This window comes from Theobroma cacao, chromosome 9, assembly GCF_053813885.1.
Source record: "Theobroma cacao isolate CCN51 chromosome 9, ASM5381388v1, whole genome shotgun sequence".
Lineage (NCBI taxonomy): Eukaryota > Viridiplantae > Streptophyta > Magnoliopsida > Malvales > Malvaceae > Theobroma > Theobroma cacao.
This window is the reverse complement of record NC_142647.1, coordinates 3,140,922-3,157,949: the sequence shown is the minus strand read 5'-3', so window position 1 is coordinate 3,157,949 and position 17,028 is coordinate 3,140,922. Positions and strand designations below refer to the sequence as shown.

At 35.2% G+C, this 17,028-nt stretch overlaps 3 protein-coding genes across 4 annotated transcripts; 1 reads left to right on the top strand and 2 right to left on the bottom strand.

Annotated features, from left to right (window-relative positions):
* The first annotated feature begins 2,120 nt into the window (after positions 1-2,120).
* On the top strand, positions 2,121-5,404 carry LOC18588146 (uncharacterized). Of its 2 annotated transcripts, XR_001929174.2 has the most exons (3): positions 2,121-2,834; positions 2,959-4,354; positions 4,963-5,404. XR_001929174.2 is itself a non-coding variant. In XM_018126567.2 (2 exons), the coding sequence occupies exons 1-2, from the start codon at positions 2,335-2,337 to the stop codon at positions 4,238-4,240; spliced, it is 1,782 nt and encodes a 593-aa protein (XP_017982056.2). In that variant the 5' UTR covers positions 2,121-2,334; the 3' UTR covers positions 4,241-4,671. The 2 variants fall into 2 exon arrangements, 1 of the variants encoding a protein (XP_017982056.2); XM_018126567.2 differs by lacking the exon at positions 4,963-5,404 and having other exon boundaries at positions 2,959-4,671.
* A 2,793-nt stretch (positions 5,405-8,197) lies between these two features.
* Positions 8,198-9,352, bottom strand: LOC148760623 (transcription factor MYB1-like). Its single transcript, XM_088810394.1, has 3 exons — positions 9,183-9,352; positions 8,952-9,081; positions 8,198-8,860 (listed from the first exon to the last, which is right to left on the bottom strand). Exons 1-3 carry the CDS (start codon positions 9,310-9,312, stop codon positions 8,674-8,676), a joined length of 447 nt encoding a protein of 148 aa, XP_088666520.1. The 5' UTR covers positions 9,313-9,352; the 3' UTR covers positions 8,198-8,673.
* Positions 9,353-15,272: 5,920 nt separating this feature from the next.
* Positions 15,273-16,804, bottom strand: LOC18588144 (transcription factor MYB1-like). The gene is made up of 3 exons (XM_007012349.3): positions 16,537-16,804; positions 16,263-16,392; positions 15,273-16,072 (listed from the first exon to the last, which is right to left on the bottom strand). The coding sequence occupies exons 1-3, from the start codon at positions 16,667-16,669 to the stop codon at positions 15,541-15,543; spliced, it is 795 nt and encodes a 264-aa protein (XP_007012411.1). The 5' UTR covers positions 16,670-16,804; the 3' UTR covers positions 15,273-15,540.
* Between the last annotated feature and the right edge of the window lie 224 nt (positions 16,805-17,028).

The following is a 17,028-nucleotide window of genomic DNA, read 5'->3' as shown; positions in this document are numbered from 1 at the left end:
TAAGGCTTGGTCTCTTTATCTATTTGAATATGACATGCTAATAATGAAATTCAAAGTTGAGAAGTGCAGAACTCTTTATTCTGTGAACTCTCAAATGTCAGTCCAAGAACAGAAAGCTCAAGTGGTTCTCTATAGTTGTGGATCAAGGCAGGGCAAGGCGGAAGGTTTTTTTTTTTTTTTTTGACACCTTCTGTCTTAATTGCATTCAAAAGTGAATAATGTTGACTTACGGAGAAAGACTTGGAAAAACAGGAGGAAAGTGAGCACACAATTGCCTAGTAGTGCCTCGCACCCCCCAACCGCATGGCCCTCCTACAATCATCAGTCCCCTTCAAACTTTAACACTCTTTTTAAGTTCTCATTCCGGAAAGTGTGATGCTTTGAGAATCTAAGTATCTAAAAAGGAAAAGAAGTTATTACTGTGAATCTGAAGTAGATAGTTTTATCTCAAGGAAAAAAAAGAAGGTAAAAGATCATATATCTGAACTAAATAACAACAAACAAAGAGTAATTGCAATCAGAGAGAAGAAACAAACGTACCAGGAAAAGGCAGAGGGTGCAATTGTCTTCACCTTTTAACTTTTGTTACAGACTTTGGGCCATTTGGGCTCCAATGGGTTCAAGTAAATGTTTGCTTGAACCCCTGCTTTAATAGTACTACCACTACTGCATATGCACCTTCAAGCCCAGTAGAAATTCGATAAAATGGTTCATTTTTATTGAGAGAAAAAAAAAAAAAAAAAAAGAGAAAGAGACAGGAGAAACATGAGCATCTATTAAATGCAAATCATACATAGCAAACAGTAGCAACCATTGCCATAACCCACCAACATGAGGATGCAGAATCCTTCCATAGTTCCATCACAATCTGTTGCAGAGATCACATTGAGAAAAGCTTGGGGGTAAAAGGAGGAGGGTTGGAAGAGGGGGGAAAAGAGTGATGGTGGGATGTGCAATGTGGCAGCAGACAGAATTTAAAATGGGAGGAGACATGAGGACAATGTACTGTACTGAATTCACGTGCACATCAATTGTATACTTCCAAAAGGATGTCTCTCATGTCTGCAGTCTAACACGTGTCGCTTTTCCCGTTTCCAAATACAAAATACTACGAACCTTTTGGGACCCTACCACCCCAGCTGCCTTCAATATCCTACTCCTACTCTTTTAACTCTTCTCAGTCTTACATTTATTTTGGCTGCACTTACCACTTCATTCCATGTCGACCATTCTTTGCCTTTGTATCGTACTCATCATTTATTAAGTATAATTATTCACATTTCCACGCTCTTTGCCTTCCAACCGGTATATATCTCATCCAATTTATTTCTCTAGTATTTAAATGCAAACAGATGCCTTGGCCATTATAGGAGGATATATGTTTTATGGGACTATGCTATAGAATTACAAACAATGTCTTTATGAGTATTCGATTTATTTCGGATTTCAATCCATCTATGTATTTTTTTTTCTTAATTTTATGAATACATTGACATGTATTTATTATATTCTGTATACATAATTTCGGGTTCAACTTAAATCATTCAAATATCATAATTTTATAAACAAGCAAGCATGAAGTGGTGTATATATATACATATATCACTAAACTAAAAAGATTATAATTTTTCTAAAAGGGATAACAAATTTAAATTGAAGCAAATGTTGACCTAAAAAGTTGGTGAAAAATTCTCACACCCTAAAACAAAAAGTAAATCATTGAAAATAAAATGATAATGATAAGAAAAATGTATCAGCTGTCAAATTTATAGCTTACTGCTGCCTATTGATTACTAATGTGTGGTATCATTGTCACAAATCAACAGGTTTCCAAAACCAATCGCTCCAACTTGACCTTTTCCAAAAACTAATTAAAAAGGAATTCAAAGAATAATTAATGTGTAAATTAAGTGAAAATTAATGTTTAAAAGTTACTAATTGAAATTTAAGCTAAGATTAGAATTTTTAGCCATAATCCCATAGCCATAGTACTCTTCTTCTTTTTTTTCGATTTTCTTAAAAAAAAGTGAATAATTTTTATTTATTTATTTTTGGGGATAAATCAAAACCCTAACTATGACTTGCAGAAGTATCTTTATCCCATGTAACAGCTTTTTTTTTTTTTTTTCTCTTTGTTTCGTCTCTACGCTGCCTTGTCTCACAGTCTCACCTCACTCGCACCCTTTCTAGTCTCTCCTCTCTTTCTCTTTCTCTTTCTCTTTCTCTTTCTCTGGCTTTAATTCTTCTTTGAAGAGGGGAAGGGCCTATTTTGGGTCCTCTTCCATTTACACCGAACAAAGACCTCAAACAAAGAAAGAAGGAAAGAAAAAAAATATGCATCCTGTTAAATACGGTGCCCATCATCTAGAGCAACAGCAGTTAATGGATGATGACGGCTCCTCTTCTGCAGTTTTCTCCATTTCTAATCCTCCTCAATACCACCACCAACAATCTCCTTTTCATCCTAACTACCCTCAACATTCTCAACAGCAACAGAAGCAACAGCAAAATCTTTTCCAACAACTTTCATCAGTTCCGGTTACGCATCAGCTTTTCCAACATCAGCAGTTTCAACCATTTGAACAACAAGCCGAGCCTGCTCATCATCATGTCCATCAACAACCCTTTTTGGCTGTCAATTTCAAGTTGGGTCTGAATGAAAATAGTGGGAAAAAGGAGGCTGCTTTAGCTTTGAATCATCAACCGAATGATGCTACTTTTTTCGACGGAAATGAGCAACATGTTCATGGGAATCGGCGGCCACAACAACATTCCCTTTTGATGCCTCATTGTTGGCATCCCCAAGAAGATTCTCCCATCAAAGAACCCTTTTGGTAATTTATTACTAATTAATATCTATAGTAGTACTCTATTTTTATTTTTTTTAAGAAAAGGTTGCTTTTTTTGTTTTCAAAATTGACTTCTTTGTCACCCATGTGTTTGTGTAAATGTTACCAGGAAGCCTCTAAACCGATGTGAAGATAGGCAGTGTAGTGGAGATGGAGCTAGAGAGATGGAGGGGAATAAGTACAACAAGGTTTTGCAACCACCGGGTCAATGTCCAAGTGAGAGAAGCAAGAATTTGGATAACAAATATAGACTCTTTGGTGAGCTTGAAGCTATTTATGGCCTTGCGAAGGGTGGAGAAACTACTCAAGCTGGTTCTGGGTCTGCTCTCACTGGTGAAAATTCACCTACAAATGTTGGTCTTTCCATGCCCCTAAGTGAATTTCAAGGACATAATGTAGGTGCCAATTGCGGGGGTGGTAATGTTGCACATGGGGTTGATCATGGATCAGAGACTTCTATTGGAGAAGAAGCTTCAATAAGGAAGATTGAAAAGAAGAAGAGGAAGAGGAAAATGAAGGAGCAATTGAGTTCAATGATTGGGTTTTTTGAGTGTTTGGTGAAGCAAGTGACGGATCATCAAGAGGGTCTTCATAAAAGGTTCTTGGAAGTGATTGAAAGAATGGATAAAGAACGGACAGGGAAAGAAGAATCATGGAGGCGACAAGAGGCTGAAAAGCGTAATAGAGAAGCCTTTGCGAGAGCACATGAACAAGCTCTAGCTACAAGTAGAGAGGCTCTTATTGTTTCGTATTTGGAGAAAATTACAGGTCAAAGCGTCAGTCTACCTGCAAGGACTCCATTGTTACTGCAGCCGGAAAGTGCAATTGAACCCTTCAAAGAAAGCATGCCTGTGAAGGTTGATAACAGTAGCAGGTGGCCTAGAGCTGAAGTTGAGGCCTTGATTCAAGTGCGACGTAACTTCGAATCAAAGTTTCGAGAACCTGGATTAAAGGGGCCTCTTTGGGAAGAGGTGAGCTCTTTCATGGCCTCCCTTGGTTATCAAAGAAGTGCAAAAAGGTGCAAAGAAAAATGGGAGAACATAAACAAGTATTTCAGGAAGAGCAAAGAAAATGGTAAAATGCGCTCTCAGCAATCTAAAACCTGCACTTATTTTGACCAACTCGATCAGCTCTACTCAAGAATACCCGTTACTTGTCCCACTTCGCCTAGGCCTTTGATTAACAAGGATATTGAGATGCAAGAGCATGGTGATTCAGACTTTTTAGAAGCTTATATGCCTGAGGGTGACCTTGGGACTGCACAAGATAACGCTAGCGGGAGCCATAAAGTTTCTGAAATCAACTCCCAATTGGATTTTGATGGCGCAGTTGATGAGAATGTAGTAGTGCAAGGATGCAATGGAAAGGACAATGAAATCCATGAAAATTAGTTGGAGAAACAGGTTGAGCGATCAGAAGATGATGATAATGACAGTGATATAGGAGATCAGTGAGAATTGAGCTGAACCTAAAGAATAAAATGTTAAAACTCGGTTTATCACAAGGTAATTCTTTTTCCATTCTCAAAGAGTTTCCAGTGGCAATGGGGTTTAGTTCCTCAATGTTGCTATTATATATTTTTGAGTTTGAGCTAAACTTTCATTACAGCTGACTATAAGCAATTTGTTCGACCAAATTTGTAAGGATGTGAATTAGTAATTTCAATCCATCTAAAAATAGTTTACAAATTAAGTGAATGTAGACCTCTTAATTTTCTTGATGTGGTAGGGATTGCTTTTCCTTGTTCTTTGTTTTTTCTTTTGTATCATCTGCCTATGGACCATGGATAGTTTTGGTCCAACAATCCATTTTTAGTTTGAAATTTTGAACTTCAATCTATGACCTCCTCTTCTGTTCATAATGTCGTTGCTTTGGCTGCTAAGGGGAATTTGTTTTTGCTCTCACATTGTCAATTCTATGGTTGAAAGTTCTGGCTGCAATGAAACAGATGGAGAATGTATAACACTGTCGAGTAAGAATAGTACCGAGTACTTACGAATGGAGTCCTTATTGTTTTAATTCATTGATATGCGAAAAACATTACAGAAATATATATGAACCCCCAAAAACAAGAAAGATAATAAGAAGCCATGGCTTGATGCTTTTGATGCAGATCATGATTCTGTTTGGGCTAAAAGAGTGGAATCTTAATTTCTCCTGGGAACAGTGCATGCAATTGGAGAGTACGTGAGGGGGGTGGGTGGTGGGGCCAGCCTGCATGGCATGGGCGACGACACAGAGATCTGATATGAGGCTTTCCCTCTCTTCCATTATAGAGTTGAAAAATCTGAAATCTGAGTACATTTTTAATGAACAGATGAGATGACATCACTTGCAAGAGCACGCACGGTGACCCGATTCACATGCTGCATCTTATTTTCACCAGAACACTCCACTTGTTTCTCTGCACCATCGTTTATTTGACTGTTTGCATCCAACAGCCATTAACTCTCCCCCTGGAGACTGCACCAATAATTTCCTCCTTGGGCCTATCAAAGTTTTGGCTTTTATATTTCTCACTTATTCTAATTTTATCACATCGAAAATTCTAATTATACATTGTCTTCAACGTTTCTAGAGGGAATTGGTTTAATTCTAATTAGCATTACTCGATCGGTAACATGGTTGTGAATGCATGCAATGCAAGCACTTTTATTTGGACTTATGTTGCTTTAGAATTACACAAACTTTTTCTGCTTCTATTCAACAAATGACTGCCTTTAATACTAATGTATTTTCTTACCTCTTATTATTGGGTCAACATCCCTGATAGACATCATACAAGTGCTGCTGGATATAATTTGGGCTTAACCCATCTTGGGGATGCCAAGGGTTCAGCATACTAGAAAGGGCATCTGACGGAGCGTTTCGTATAAGAGAAGATGTACGTAATGTGTTCGAATGATGTATGTCACGGTTGAGTGTGCTGGACTTGGTTTAACCAAAACCAAAGCGGAGCCGAGCTCGAAACATGGCCCATGAATATGATACCTTCTACCGTCTTAAGATCGCACCATATACGGCTTCATTTGGGGTCCTTTGTTTTTCCCTTCATGTATTGCTTGTACCATTTAAAAGGAAGAGAGGACGAAAATCCAGCCATTTTTTTTGTCTTTTATTCCTATCATGATTGCAGATTTCAGCAACTCAAATGTTATGAAGAAACTCTATTGTGTTACTTCCCCATCAAATTAAGCATTCGATGCAATGTGACGGCAACATCATTATCTATCTTGGGTCATCAGATAGAAGGGCAGCTCACAAATTGCGACTGCAGTATTCTTCTGTGAAAAATGCTGTTTTCCTTTTCCAGTTGTTCCCGTGCTGTAATGAACCATGAGATTTTCAGTCATCTACAAAAGAACATTTAAAAAATTACAAAAGCAAAATGCATGTGAGAAGTGTAATGACATATATATCCAAGCAAACACCTCGCTACGATTTTTTTTACCCCTTAAAAATATGATGTTTTCGAAAATATTTTTTTAAAATTTAAATCTTATATTTATCATGAAAGTGTTTAATTTCAAGAGTTTATATTTCAGTGAAATACAAATATAGAGAACAAGTTACACGTTATATTTAAAAAATATTGTTATTAAATGTTATGTTCAAAAAATCTTGTTACAGTTAAAAAAAATTGTTATTCATTTTAACTCTAATAGTTTATATAAATACAAAAGAGCAAGTTACAAAACCATGTTTAATAGCAAAAAAATAAAAACAAAACGACACTGCAAGCTTAAACTGATGTTACATGTCAAAGTCAAAGTTTGAAATCATTGCATATACATTTTTTTGTTTAAGCTTAAGCTTAAGCAAACTACTAACTTTATTTTTTTTTTGTTTAAGCATAATAAGGTGAATCACTTATTCACCTTTGCATGCTTCATGGTATATAAAAAAACACCTTGTTTAGCCATCTGATCACCTCCAAACCCATAAAGGTGAAATCAAAGTATATTGTTATCTATACAATATGACCTGATGTCTCAAGTATAAAGACTAATTGTATGACTATCACATGAGAATATATTCCATAGACATTTGAGTGAAATACTAAATGGAGTTTTCATAACGAGTCATGTTCAGTTCAGTGAATTTATTTTTTAATAAGCACCTACATGTTATCCTCAAGTATCTCATATACTTTAATTTATGAGATCGATTGCTTACTTTTCAAGTAAGAAGACTTAATATGTACCAGTGTTTAGGCATTGTCAATACTCTGTCTTAACAATACAATAATCAGGAACAATTTTAAGAACATAGCTTTAACATATATTGATCTCATAATTGTAACAACTTTATAATTCTCTAGCTCGAGCTTTATATTCCATGAACTTCATTCAATTAGTATTTTATAACTCCTTATTATTATACTAATATGAAACAAAACCTTTATCACATATAATTATGATATCAAATATACAGTAAATGATAATATATATTACTTGAGCAATCTAATTAGCTCAAGAGCATATACCAATAATTAAGTCGACCCGAAAGCCATCCAGCTGTTTCTATTTAAATTACACTGATCATGAACGAAGGGTGCAGGTGTCGAGTGCCAATGATGTATCCGAATCAGTTATGGCACCCTGCTTATTTATTTTCACCTGTTTCCTTGTTCAGCTACAAGCCAGGTCTTTCTGTATTGGGCTAGTTGTGGGTATTGATTTTCCAGGTCTTGTCTCTTGGTCTAGCACAGTATTTTTCTTTTTCTTGTTAGATAGGCCGTGTTGAATTTTTAGCCCATAGATATTGTTTTGGGTCGGATCTTGATGCAGCCCAGTTATTTTTCTTTCTTTTTCTTGTCCTTTTTCCGCCTTTAAGTGGCGGGCGGAAACTGGTGGCAACATTATGACGACGGTGGTGATTTGGTGGAAGCAATGTTGTTTGAGGATTTTAGCTACGAATCATCATTTCATTTTGTGAGAATTTCGGGTTTCACTCTTCCATAGAGCTTTAAGACCTTTCCTGGTATTCTTTCTTTTCTTCTTTGACAATGATTTTTGGAGGTACTAATAGGGGATAAAAGAATAGACGTTGAGCCACTATCTGCGGCTCAGTCCACGGCTATTGTTCTTGCCTTGTTGAGCAGAGGAGTTGAAATTTTGGAACTGTGTTTTTCATTGTTCTTGACGGCTTTGCTGGAAGAAAGGGGGGGTGGGATCAACCCCTACATATGCTCCCCAGTCAAGGGTAAACCTAAACCATGTGCAAGGGAGACGCCGCCCTATGCTTTTCACTGGGCTTTTTTCTCTTCTTCTATTGCTTCTGGGCTGCTTTTTTCTCTGATCTTTGATATACTTACAAAATAAACCCGAAAAAAAGCACAAGTGAAATACAACAATGTTTAGTACTATATAGATAGAAACTCAATTTCGTAACAGAGTTCTTACGTTATCCGAGCAACATATGAATGCCGGCTAAAAATTCAAGTTCAAGGATCCATAACTGACTAAAATAGAATATTATTATCAAATGTACAAATATCAAATGGTTCATCCTAGGATACCTGAGTTTAGTTTGAAGAGAAGGGTGAGCCACTATCACAATCTTTAATCATCATCTCGTTACCTTCATAGATATCTTTGAAGTGAGTATGCAGAAGTTCTGATAGGCTAATCTCCTCAACATTAAGATCCTTCAACAAGTCCTGTGTGTTATAATCGCTTCCGATTGTGAAAGGCAAAATACGTTTGTCACCATCTGCTTCCTTGCTCGTCTCCAAACCTTCATCAATGGGGGCTTTCACCAATGTGCCACTGTCAACATGCTCAATTGAGATTGCTGTTGGGCAAAAAGTATCATCGGAGTATCATTTTAGCTTGGTTTTCGTAGAAAATGGTTCCATGTTCCAAGATGGTACAGTCTCATTTGAAGGTTCCTTGAGGATTTTGTCTGGCTCATTGCTAACTTTTACCTTCTTTCTTAGGATAGTATTCCAATAGTTTTTGATTTCACTGTCTGTCCGACCTGGAAGCCTTCCAGCTATCAGAGACCATCTATAAAGACCAATCATGTCATATGAGATCAGTAAAAATGAAATGACATGAAACAATTAATTAGTCAGAACATTCATTAGAAAGGCAAAACCTGTTGCCTAAGAGTCTGTGGAGCCTTATAATGAGATCTTCTTCATCCTGGGAAATGTTTCTTCTTTTAATATCAGGTCTGAGATAATTCAGCCAACGAAGTCTGCAGCTCTTTCCACATCTCTTAAGACCTGACTAGACAAACATATAAACGTTTATTCTTCAATAAGCATAAGGATCTGCACAATCCTGAAAGTTTCAATCAATGAAGCTAATAGAACTGGTAACTTACTTGTTTTCTCAGCAATCTTCCCCCACTTCCCTACACCATGGATTTTGACATGATCTCTAAGAATCTGGTCTTCAAAAGCAGTCCAAGCTCCCTTATTTAATCTACCGTCGGTATAGGGAGTTCTACCCATTTTAGGACGGCCCTTGCTCTCACAGTTGCACTCGTTTAGTCAAAAGCCACAGATTATACATCATTGTATGTGAACAAGTAATCTTTTCCTTATCTGACTTTCTTTCTATCATTATTGACATATGCATTTAAGGGCAAGACAAAACGAGAGGGTTTCGATTGGCTCTATCTGCAGGTTCTGGTGACAAGGACATCGAGTGAATATTCCATCACAAGTTTTATCTTTAACATATTTCTTTTGTTGGATCTTTCACGAAACTGAAAATAATAATATTATTGTTAAGGGTTATTCATGCAACAAGTTCTGCCCTGCTTCATCCAGAGTTAACAAAATAATCAAAGCTCAAGATTCTCAATGATGATGTAAACTGAAGAAAGGACTCACGCATCATCAGTGCTTTTATATATATAATTTAAGGAACAAGGAACTTAATTGTAAGGACAGATCAATGCCTTGTTATTTAAAACTCATTAGTAAGTCTTATTCTTTAGTGTTTTATTACTGGAAAAAAAGGGTTAATTCTTTGATCATAAATGAACCGGCCTAATATATCTTTATATATAATGACAAGTTGCTAGTTGTAATGATCTTTCACAATATCGATTATTATTATAATTGTTATAATGATCGAAATATTAAACAAAATGAAGAGTTTGAAAATGTAATGTTTTCAATACCTTGAATAATACAGATAGAATCTTAATCTTTTAAGTCTGCATTAATTACATGCATTAGTATCGTTATTTTTGTCTCCATTCTTCAAATTTCAGATTATTTAACACTTTCAAATTATAATTACTCTTTGTGGACCGACTCATATATATATATATATATATATATATATATATATAATAGATTAATTATTCTTTTTTTTTTTTTGCATGGGATTCAAAATTAGTTGACTTCAAAAAATGCTGCCAAAAAGAATCCAAAAACTCATTTTATGTGTCAGTCCCACGAATAAAGGTAATCATATATATGTTCAAAGTCGTTGGCCAAATAGAAATCCGGATTGGCTTTTGTGTTTTTGTCAACAAACATGTCTGATCCCGTTTTCATGGAATCTTCATCTCATTTTTCGATTTGCTCCTATATATTTAATTGTTTGAATTATTTTGCTCGTGTACAAATGGAATAGAATAATAGTTACCGGCATAGACTGTATAACATCAAGGTTCGAATCTAATTATTATTAATATAATAATTGTAAAAAGACAACAACGTTATTGAAATAAAGTGAGTCTTCCGAAGCTGCTTGAAAGTATCCAAGTCTTCAATTTTCACATACTATGAAGTATTAGCCGTTGATATATTTATGGGATTTTTCCTCTAATTTTTTTTTCTCCCCTCACGTGGCCTTGGGACTCCAAATGCTACAAAATCCCATAATATTCAGGCAGACGTTTAAATTGGTAATACCAATATTTTTGTACTGATGATGTTTAATTCTTGGTACTGTTTTCGTTCAAGGCCCATCAGTCATGGGTAGACCGACGCTCCCTTTCTCGGCTTTTGGCTTTTGGGGCTTTGTTTGTTTGGGTTGTATGAGTTTTGGGCTGCTCCACTCTTTCATTTCTCGATTTGCATTGTAGGACTCAAAACAGATATAGATTAATCTGCTCAGCTTCTAAACAATCATTGCTTCTGCCAGTTATAGGTGAAAGCTTATCACCATCAACTAAATTATTTGCTTCCTTGTTCCTCTCTAAACCTTCATCAATGGAGGCTTTCACCAATGTGCTTAATGTCAACATGTTCATTTGAGATTGGTACTGGCGGACAAAGATTGTTATTGGAACATCTACTTAGCATGGTTTTCTTATTAGAAAATGGTTCTACCTTCAATGATTGAGCAGTCTGATTTGAAGGTTCCTTGGTGGGATTTATCTTCCAGCACTTCCCTTCACCATGGTTTTTAATTAACATAATCTCTGAGACTTCAAGCGCAGACCAAGCAAGTGTTGGGAAAAGAGTATTGATATGGTGGAAGTAACAATATAAATAAAGCCTTTCTTGCTTGAAATAATTTGTGAGGAGTAAATATTCAACCAACAAAATATTTCAGCCAGCGTTATGAATGCATAAAATAAAAATCACAGAAAACACACATTTTTAACGAGAAAACTCCTCAATGTGAGAGGTAAAAATCATGAGACCTAATTCAGAAAAATAATCCACTAGAAAAGATCAATGAGTACAGTAAAAAGTTAACAAGTAATTCTAGAATTCATCAAGCAACAATATATAAAACTCAAATAGAAAAATACAATTTGACCATATAAGTTAAAACTCACAGTGTCAAAAACAACATACTAAAATTTCGTCCAAATTGGATTACAAATTGCCTTCCAATCGGTATCACAAAACAAGTCAAAAAATTTCCTTCCTATTTTTCCTTTTGTCGACACTATTCCTCACTTAAAAAAAACTCACATTGTTCGAAAAAGACAAAAGTCATTTTTTTTTATATATACATTTATTTTTTTTATAAATTTAAATTATGAACTCCACTTGAGGAGGACACACAACAGCAAGCTCCCTTGTTTAATCCCTCCTTGGTATAGGGAGTTCTACCCGTTGTACAGATTGTCCGATCACTCCCAATAATTTGTAATATAATGACAGGCTGCAACAGGCTGTATGTGAATGCATGCTGACCTTGATTAATTACATTACCGGCACTTTTAACAAGTTTAATTCGCCTTTTATTTTTTTTATAATCTTTTTGCTAACATTACCAGCAGTACTTCTGCTGTCACCTGGCTTTAGTTATCTAAAAGCTCTCAGATTGTTTTATGTTTAAACAACTAAAGGACTTGAAGGTATCATTTGAAGAGAGAACTGATCAGGCTGCCACACTTTTTATGTTTAAAACTCATCATATTACTCCCTTCTTTTATTTGTTTAATTTGAAAACATTCAATTTGTTCTTCTTAATCCTACAGATCCCACACAATATGAAAATCTAGCATTAGCAAACATACGAGCAAAACGCTCAACTAGTACAACTGGTAATTAAGGTTACCAAGTATTATACCTATCCATCCAATCCTTTTTATTTTTTTCTTTAATGTTCATGTAATTAAGCAATGTTGGTTCATGTGTGAATGAAATTAATTAAATAGGAATAAAAGACTTGAATATAAATTAAGATAGACCATTTATAGATCCATGCACCATGCACTACTACTATTACTATATGTAGCAGTCATAAAAAAAAAAAAACTTTTTATTTATAATTTTTTTTTATAATTGGAGAAGAGAGATTCGATTTTTACTTTATACACAGGAGATCATGTACCAATTAATGAGGTAAATACTTTGGTGCTTGTATAACTTAATTAATAATGATGAATTCAAAATTTTATATGAAAAGTGATTAAAAATAATTGTAAAAATAATAATATTATATATATCAAGTTATATATATAATAATAAAAAATTAAAAAATTAAAAGGTCATAGTGGTCACCACATGTCGCTCCTGGACTCTGCCCTGCTAGCTAGCAACTACTATATTATATTTTCATTCCTCATTATAAAACACGAAACGGCACGGACGCACCAGCAGCAAAACCTCGGAGAGGCATCGATTCCTCGCAGCTTGGTTGACAATTAGCAGCTGGTATCAACACAATCACAACTTTCCGAAAAGATGGGCCAGAGAGTTGGTAGGCTCTTGGCTGCGGTGACCAGCAGAAGCAGGTGGGATTAGATCTACCTACTCAACATAGTTTTCATTGCCTTTGGCTTTGATTCATGAACACCACGATAGAATTAATCGTTGCTTTATGAAAGCAGGTCTATTTAATATCAACTTGGTTGCACATATATGAAACCTTTCTTCTTTTTGGTTGAACTTAAACTTGTCCGCATTTCATACTTATTTATTACTTTTCGAATTTGCTCACTAATTTGGCATTGGGGTCAGAAGTCTAGGCTTCAACATGTGCTAACAAGAAGAATATAAAATTTTACGTAAGGATGAGAGCAACCCCATAAAATAAATGCATTTGCCGAACGATCTTTCCAAGGCCATATATATTGTTTCTTAACTTCCTTGTGATCTTAGAAACCCTTGATTTGCTCCTCAAATTTTGTCCACATATATATACGGGAACATGTCATGATCAAAGAGATCCTATAGTTTTCTGCATACAATTTTTTAGTTATAAAATTCTGACACCCATTTTTCTAGAAAATGAGGGAGGGCTTGTTTCCATACTATTATATATGTTCATATGATTTTGCTCGTGTAGAAATGGAATACAATAATTACCCGTGGCTTCCAGATGTTGAAGTAGGATTTAACTTCCCTGCAGATTGGCAGAGTGTAAAATTCAAGGTTCAAATTCAAAGGATAGAAAGATAATATTTTTTTTAGGATAAGAAGATAATATTAATGAAAGATTAGCCTTGGTGAAGCTTGAAAGTGGGGAAAACAATCATGCAATCAACATTTATAATAGTATTTCTTTTTGCATGGTTCACACTTCACATTCCCACTATCAAATTGGAAGGTGGCATGAGAGGCGGCTAGTGTTCAGATTGAAGTTCAAATTAATTGAAGAATCCATACATCAATGCTTGGGGTTGGAGGAGGGACGGGGGGTTAGTGATAGTGACGTATGGTAGCATATGGAGTTAACGACGAACAAAATTTCCATTAAATTAGTGGTTATGATACTAGCGAAATCAAACATGAGGAACATGTGCTAAGCTTAAACGAATCATTAAAGCCATTATTTGCTGCCACGGATGTAAAAAGAGAGAAAAAACCAATAGAAGGATCAGACGTAGCTTTATTAGATGATTAATTAGTCTCTAATCAATAAAAAAAAAGTCTTCGCCTCCCTCCCTTTGTTTCCTTCTACCTTTTATGGAAGCAAAGGCTCACAAAGTCTTACGTCAATCATCTCGTGCAAGACAAAGAAGGCGACTTAGGCTTTGTCATCAAGCAGATTAGCGTATATAGATTGAGAACAAATTAATTGCGGTTGATTAATTAGTGAGTAATGATGGAGAGAGACAGAAAACAAAGTGGTTTGGTTAATTAGTGGTTCACTGAAAAGAAACGAATTAAAGCGCAAAGTGTGGGGAAAGAAAACAAATAAAGTGATTGGTTAAAGCAAGACCACGACGACTAAGGAAACTTTTGAACAAATATAAAACAAGTAGTGGAACAAAATAAGTAGCTGGACTTTTTACAATGATTCATACCATAAAGACTAAAAAGAGATTACCTACTTTACAATATCTCATGCACATTGATGTTACAAGAAACCTGCCGGTCCACATACTTAATTAACTAAAAAAAGATGTTACGACAAACGTCCAATCAATTAACGTCTAAATAATTAAAATTTTAATTAAATAATAAATTATTTATTGAAAAAAAAAGAGAAGAATTTAATGTAATTTGGTACTCAATTTGCCTATGCATAAGAGAAAAAAATTCAATAATTGTAGAGAACTAAAAAAAATTTCAAATTGATTACTTGACACAACATAACGGACCTATGAATCCCAAATTAAGCCAATATTCTTTTTAAACAGCTGACTTATGTATATACAAAAAAACATTACGGACCCTTTGAATATAAGGTAAACGATTGAGTACTTCATTTTCAAACCCAACAGCGATTTTTTATATCGTTTAAAATAGCAGGAAAAAAATAATTATAATATATATTATGTGTATGTAATTGGGGTGCATCTATCCAATCTTTGATTAATAATTAGTTTTCCAAGATTTTGCACTAAAATAATTAATTCTTTTTGTCCACTACCCCGTCCACATATTTATTGCTTTTTATAGTTTATGAATAGGGAGAATAGTTTAAGGTAACTGATCAGTAAGAGTAAGATTTCCTTGATTGATATTTTTATTAATTTTTTTATTTTTGATAAAAATTGAATATAATGCAAAAGCAAAAAAATTAAAACTAATTAGATAACAACTAATAAAAATAAAAATAAATAAAAGTATCCATCAAATGAAATCTAATCGAAAGAAAATTGAAAGAAACGGTTAGACGAAAAAAACCTTGAAAAGATGTACATTAAAAGAACAGCTAGCAAGGACAAATTACAAGTTCAACACCTTTTATTGACCAATTTAATTCTACAATGTGCACATTAGACTTATACAGTGAAGTTAATTCTTTGTTCATTGAAGGAACCGAAAGTAAAAAAGAGCCCATCTGCATAACTATCCTGATAGCACAAACTATATATCATCTCTTATCCAGTCTGTCAGCATTTCCTCAGAAAATTGAAGATGCTGCTCTGAAGAAAGCCACATGTTTCTAGCAACACCGCTGCTTTCAGCTTCTTCCATGCTAGTATTATTAACCTGACAGCAGTTCCAAAACTCTGAATCTGAGATATCAGATGCCAAAAGCTCCCCTATATCAAACTCCAATGCTGAGTTTACTGAATGAGCTTCCTCGGATATTGTAGACAGTAGTGTTCCCTCACTCTTTGGGGGTTCCAATCTGGCATCATGCACCAGGTCTGCGTCAATGATTTCAGCTTTATATGCCTCCTGGGTGACTAAACACGTTGAGCACTTGGATGCCTTGGTCCTAAGTGCAGTGGATTGTGGGGTTTCAGCCAATGGCTGTATCTTGGCTTTCTTCAAGTCGTCCTTAGATTGCTTTGCCTGTTCAGCTTTAACCTTCTTTCCTAAGGTTGAGTTCCAGTAATTTTTTATTTCATTGTCTGTTCGCCCTGGAATTCTCCCTGCTATCAGAGACCATCTGCAATCACCGCAAAGTTGAAATCTTTTAGTAACATTTTCCTTACCAAGCTACTATATATCAACTTATATTAACTAACAGTAATAGAAATCTAAACAAGAAAAATAAAAAGCTTGAACCGGAGCTTGAGTCTTGACCACAAAAATTAAAGAATGAAAACAATGAAGTTGATTGTTCTAAAAGAAAAGACCTGTTGCCTAGCAACTTGTGAAGTCTAATGATAAGATCCTCTTCTTCTTGAGATATGTTACCCCTCTTGATATCAGGTCTCAAATAGTTTAACCATCTAAGCCTGCAACTCTTTCCACATCTCTTTAAGCCTGCACCATATACATGCAAAACCCAGTGATTTTACCATGGAGAAAAATAGAGCCGGCTCAAAATCCTACGTCTTCTTGGAAGTGTTATGTCTGTGTGGGCGTGTCTCTTTGCATGTATATACATTGATCAAAACTAACACTTACCAGCTTTTTTGGGAATATTTCCCCATTTGCCTTCACCATTGGTTTTGATGTAATCTATCAGAATCTGGTCCTCAATGGCACTCCAAGCTCCTCTGTTCAATCCTTCTTTGGAGCAGCAAGGTTTTCTACCCATTTGCGCTTCACTCCTCGCTCTCTCTCTCTCTCTCTCTTTCGAATCAATAAATTTTCAAAACAAACCTTGCATGGGATCTTGGTGGTTTTTGACGAAAGACTGGCCTGATTCTTATAGACTGTCCTATTCGTCTGGACATGGGGATTGTATGAACTCAATATAGATTAATTTAAGTCCACTTTCATTATAAAAATGAAATCAGCTTGTTTGGAATTAATAAAAAAAAAAAATATGGCCATGAGGAGTGAAGTGCATTGGGCTTTGCAGTTCGGGTTCTTTAATAAAGAAACACTTCACCGTGTTCTCAAATCTTTTTTATCAATTGTTTTCATGGTTTATAATATCCAAATTTTAAGCGA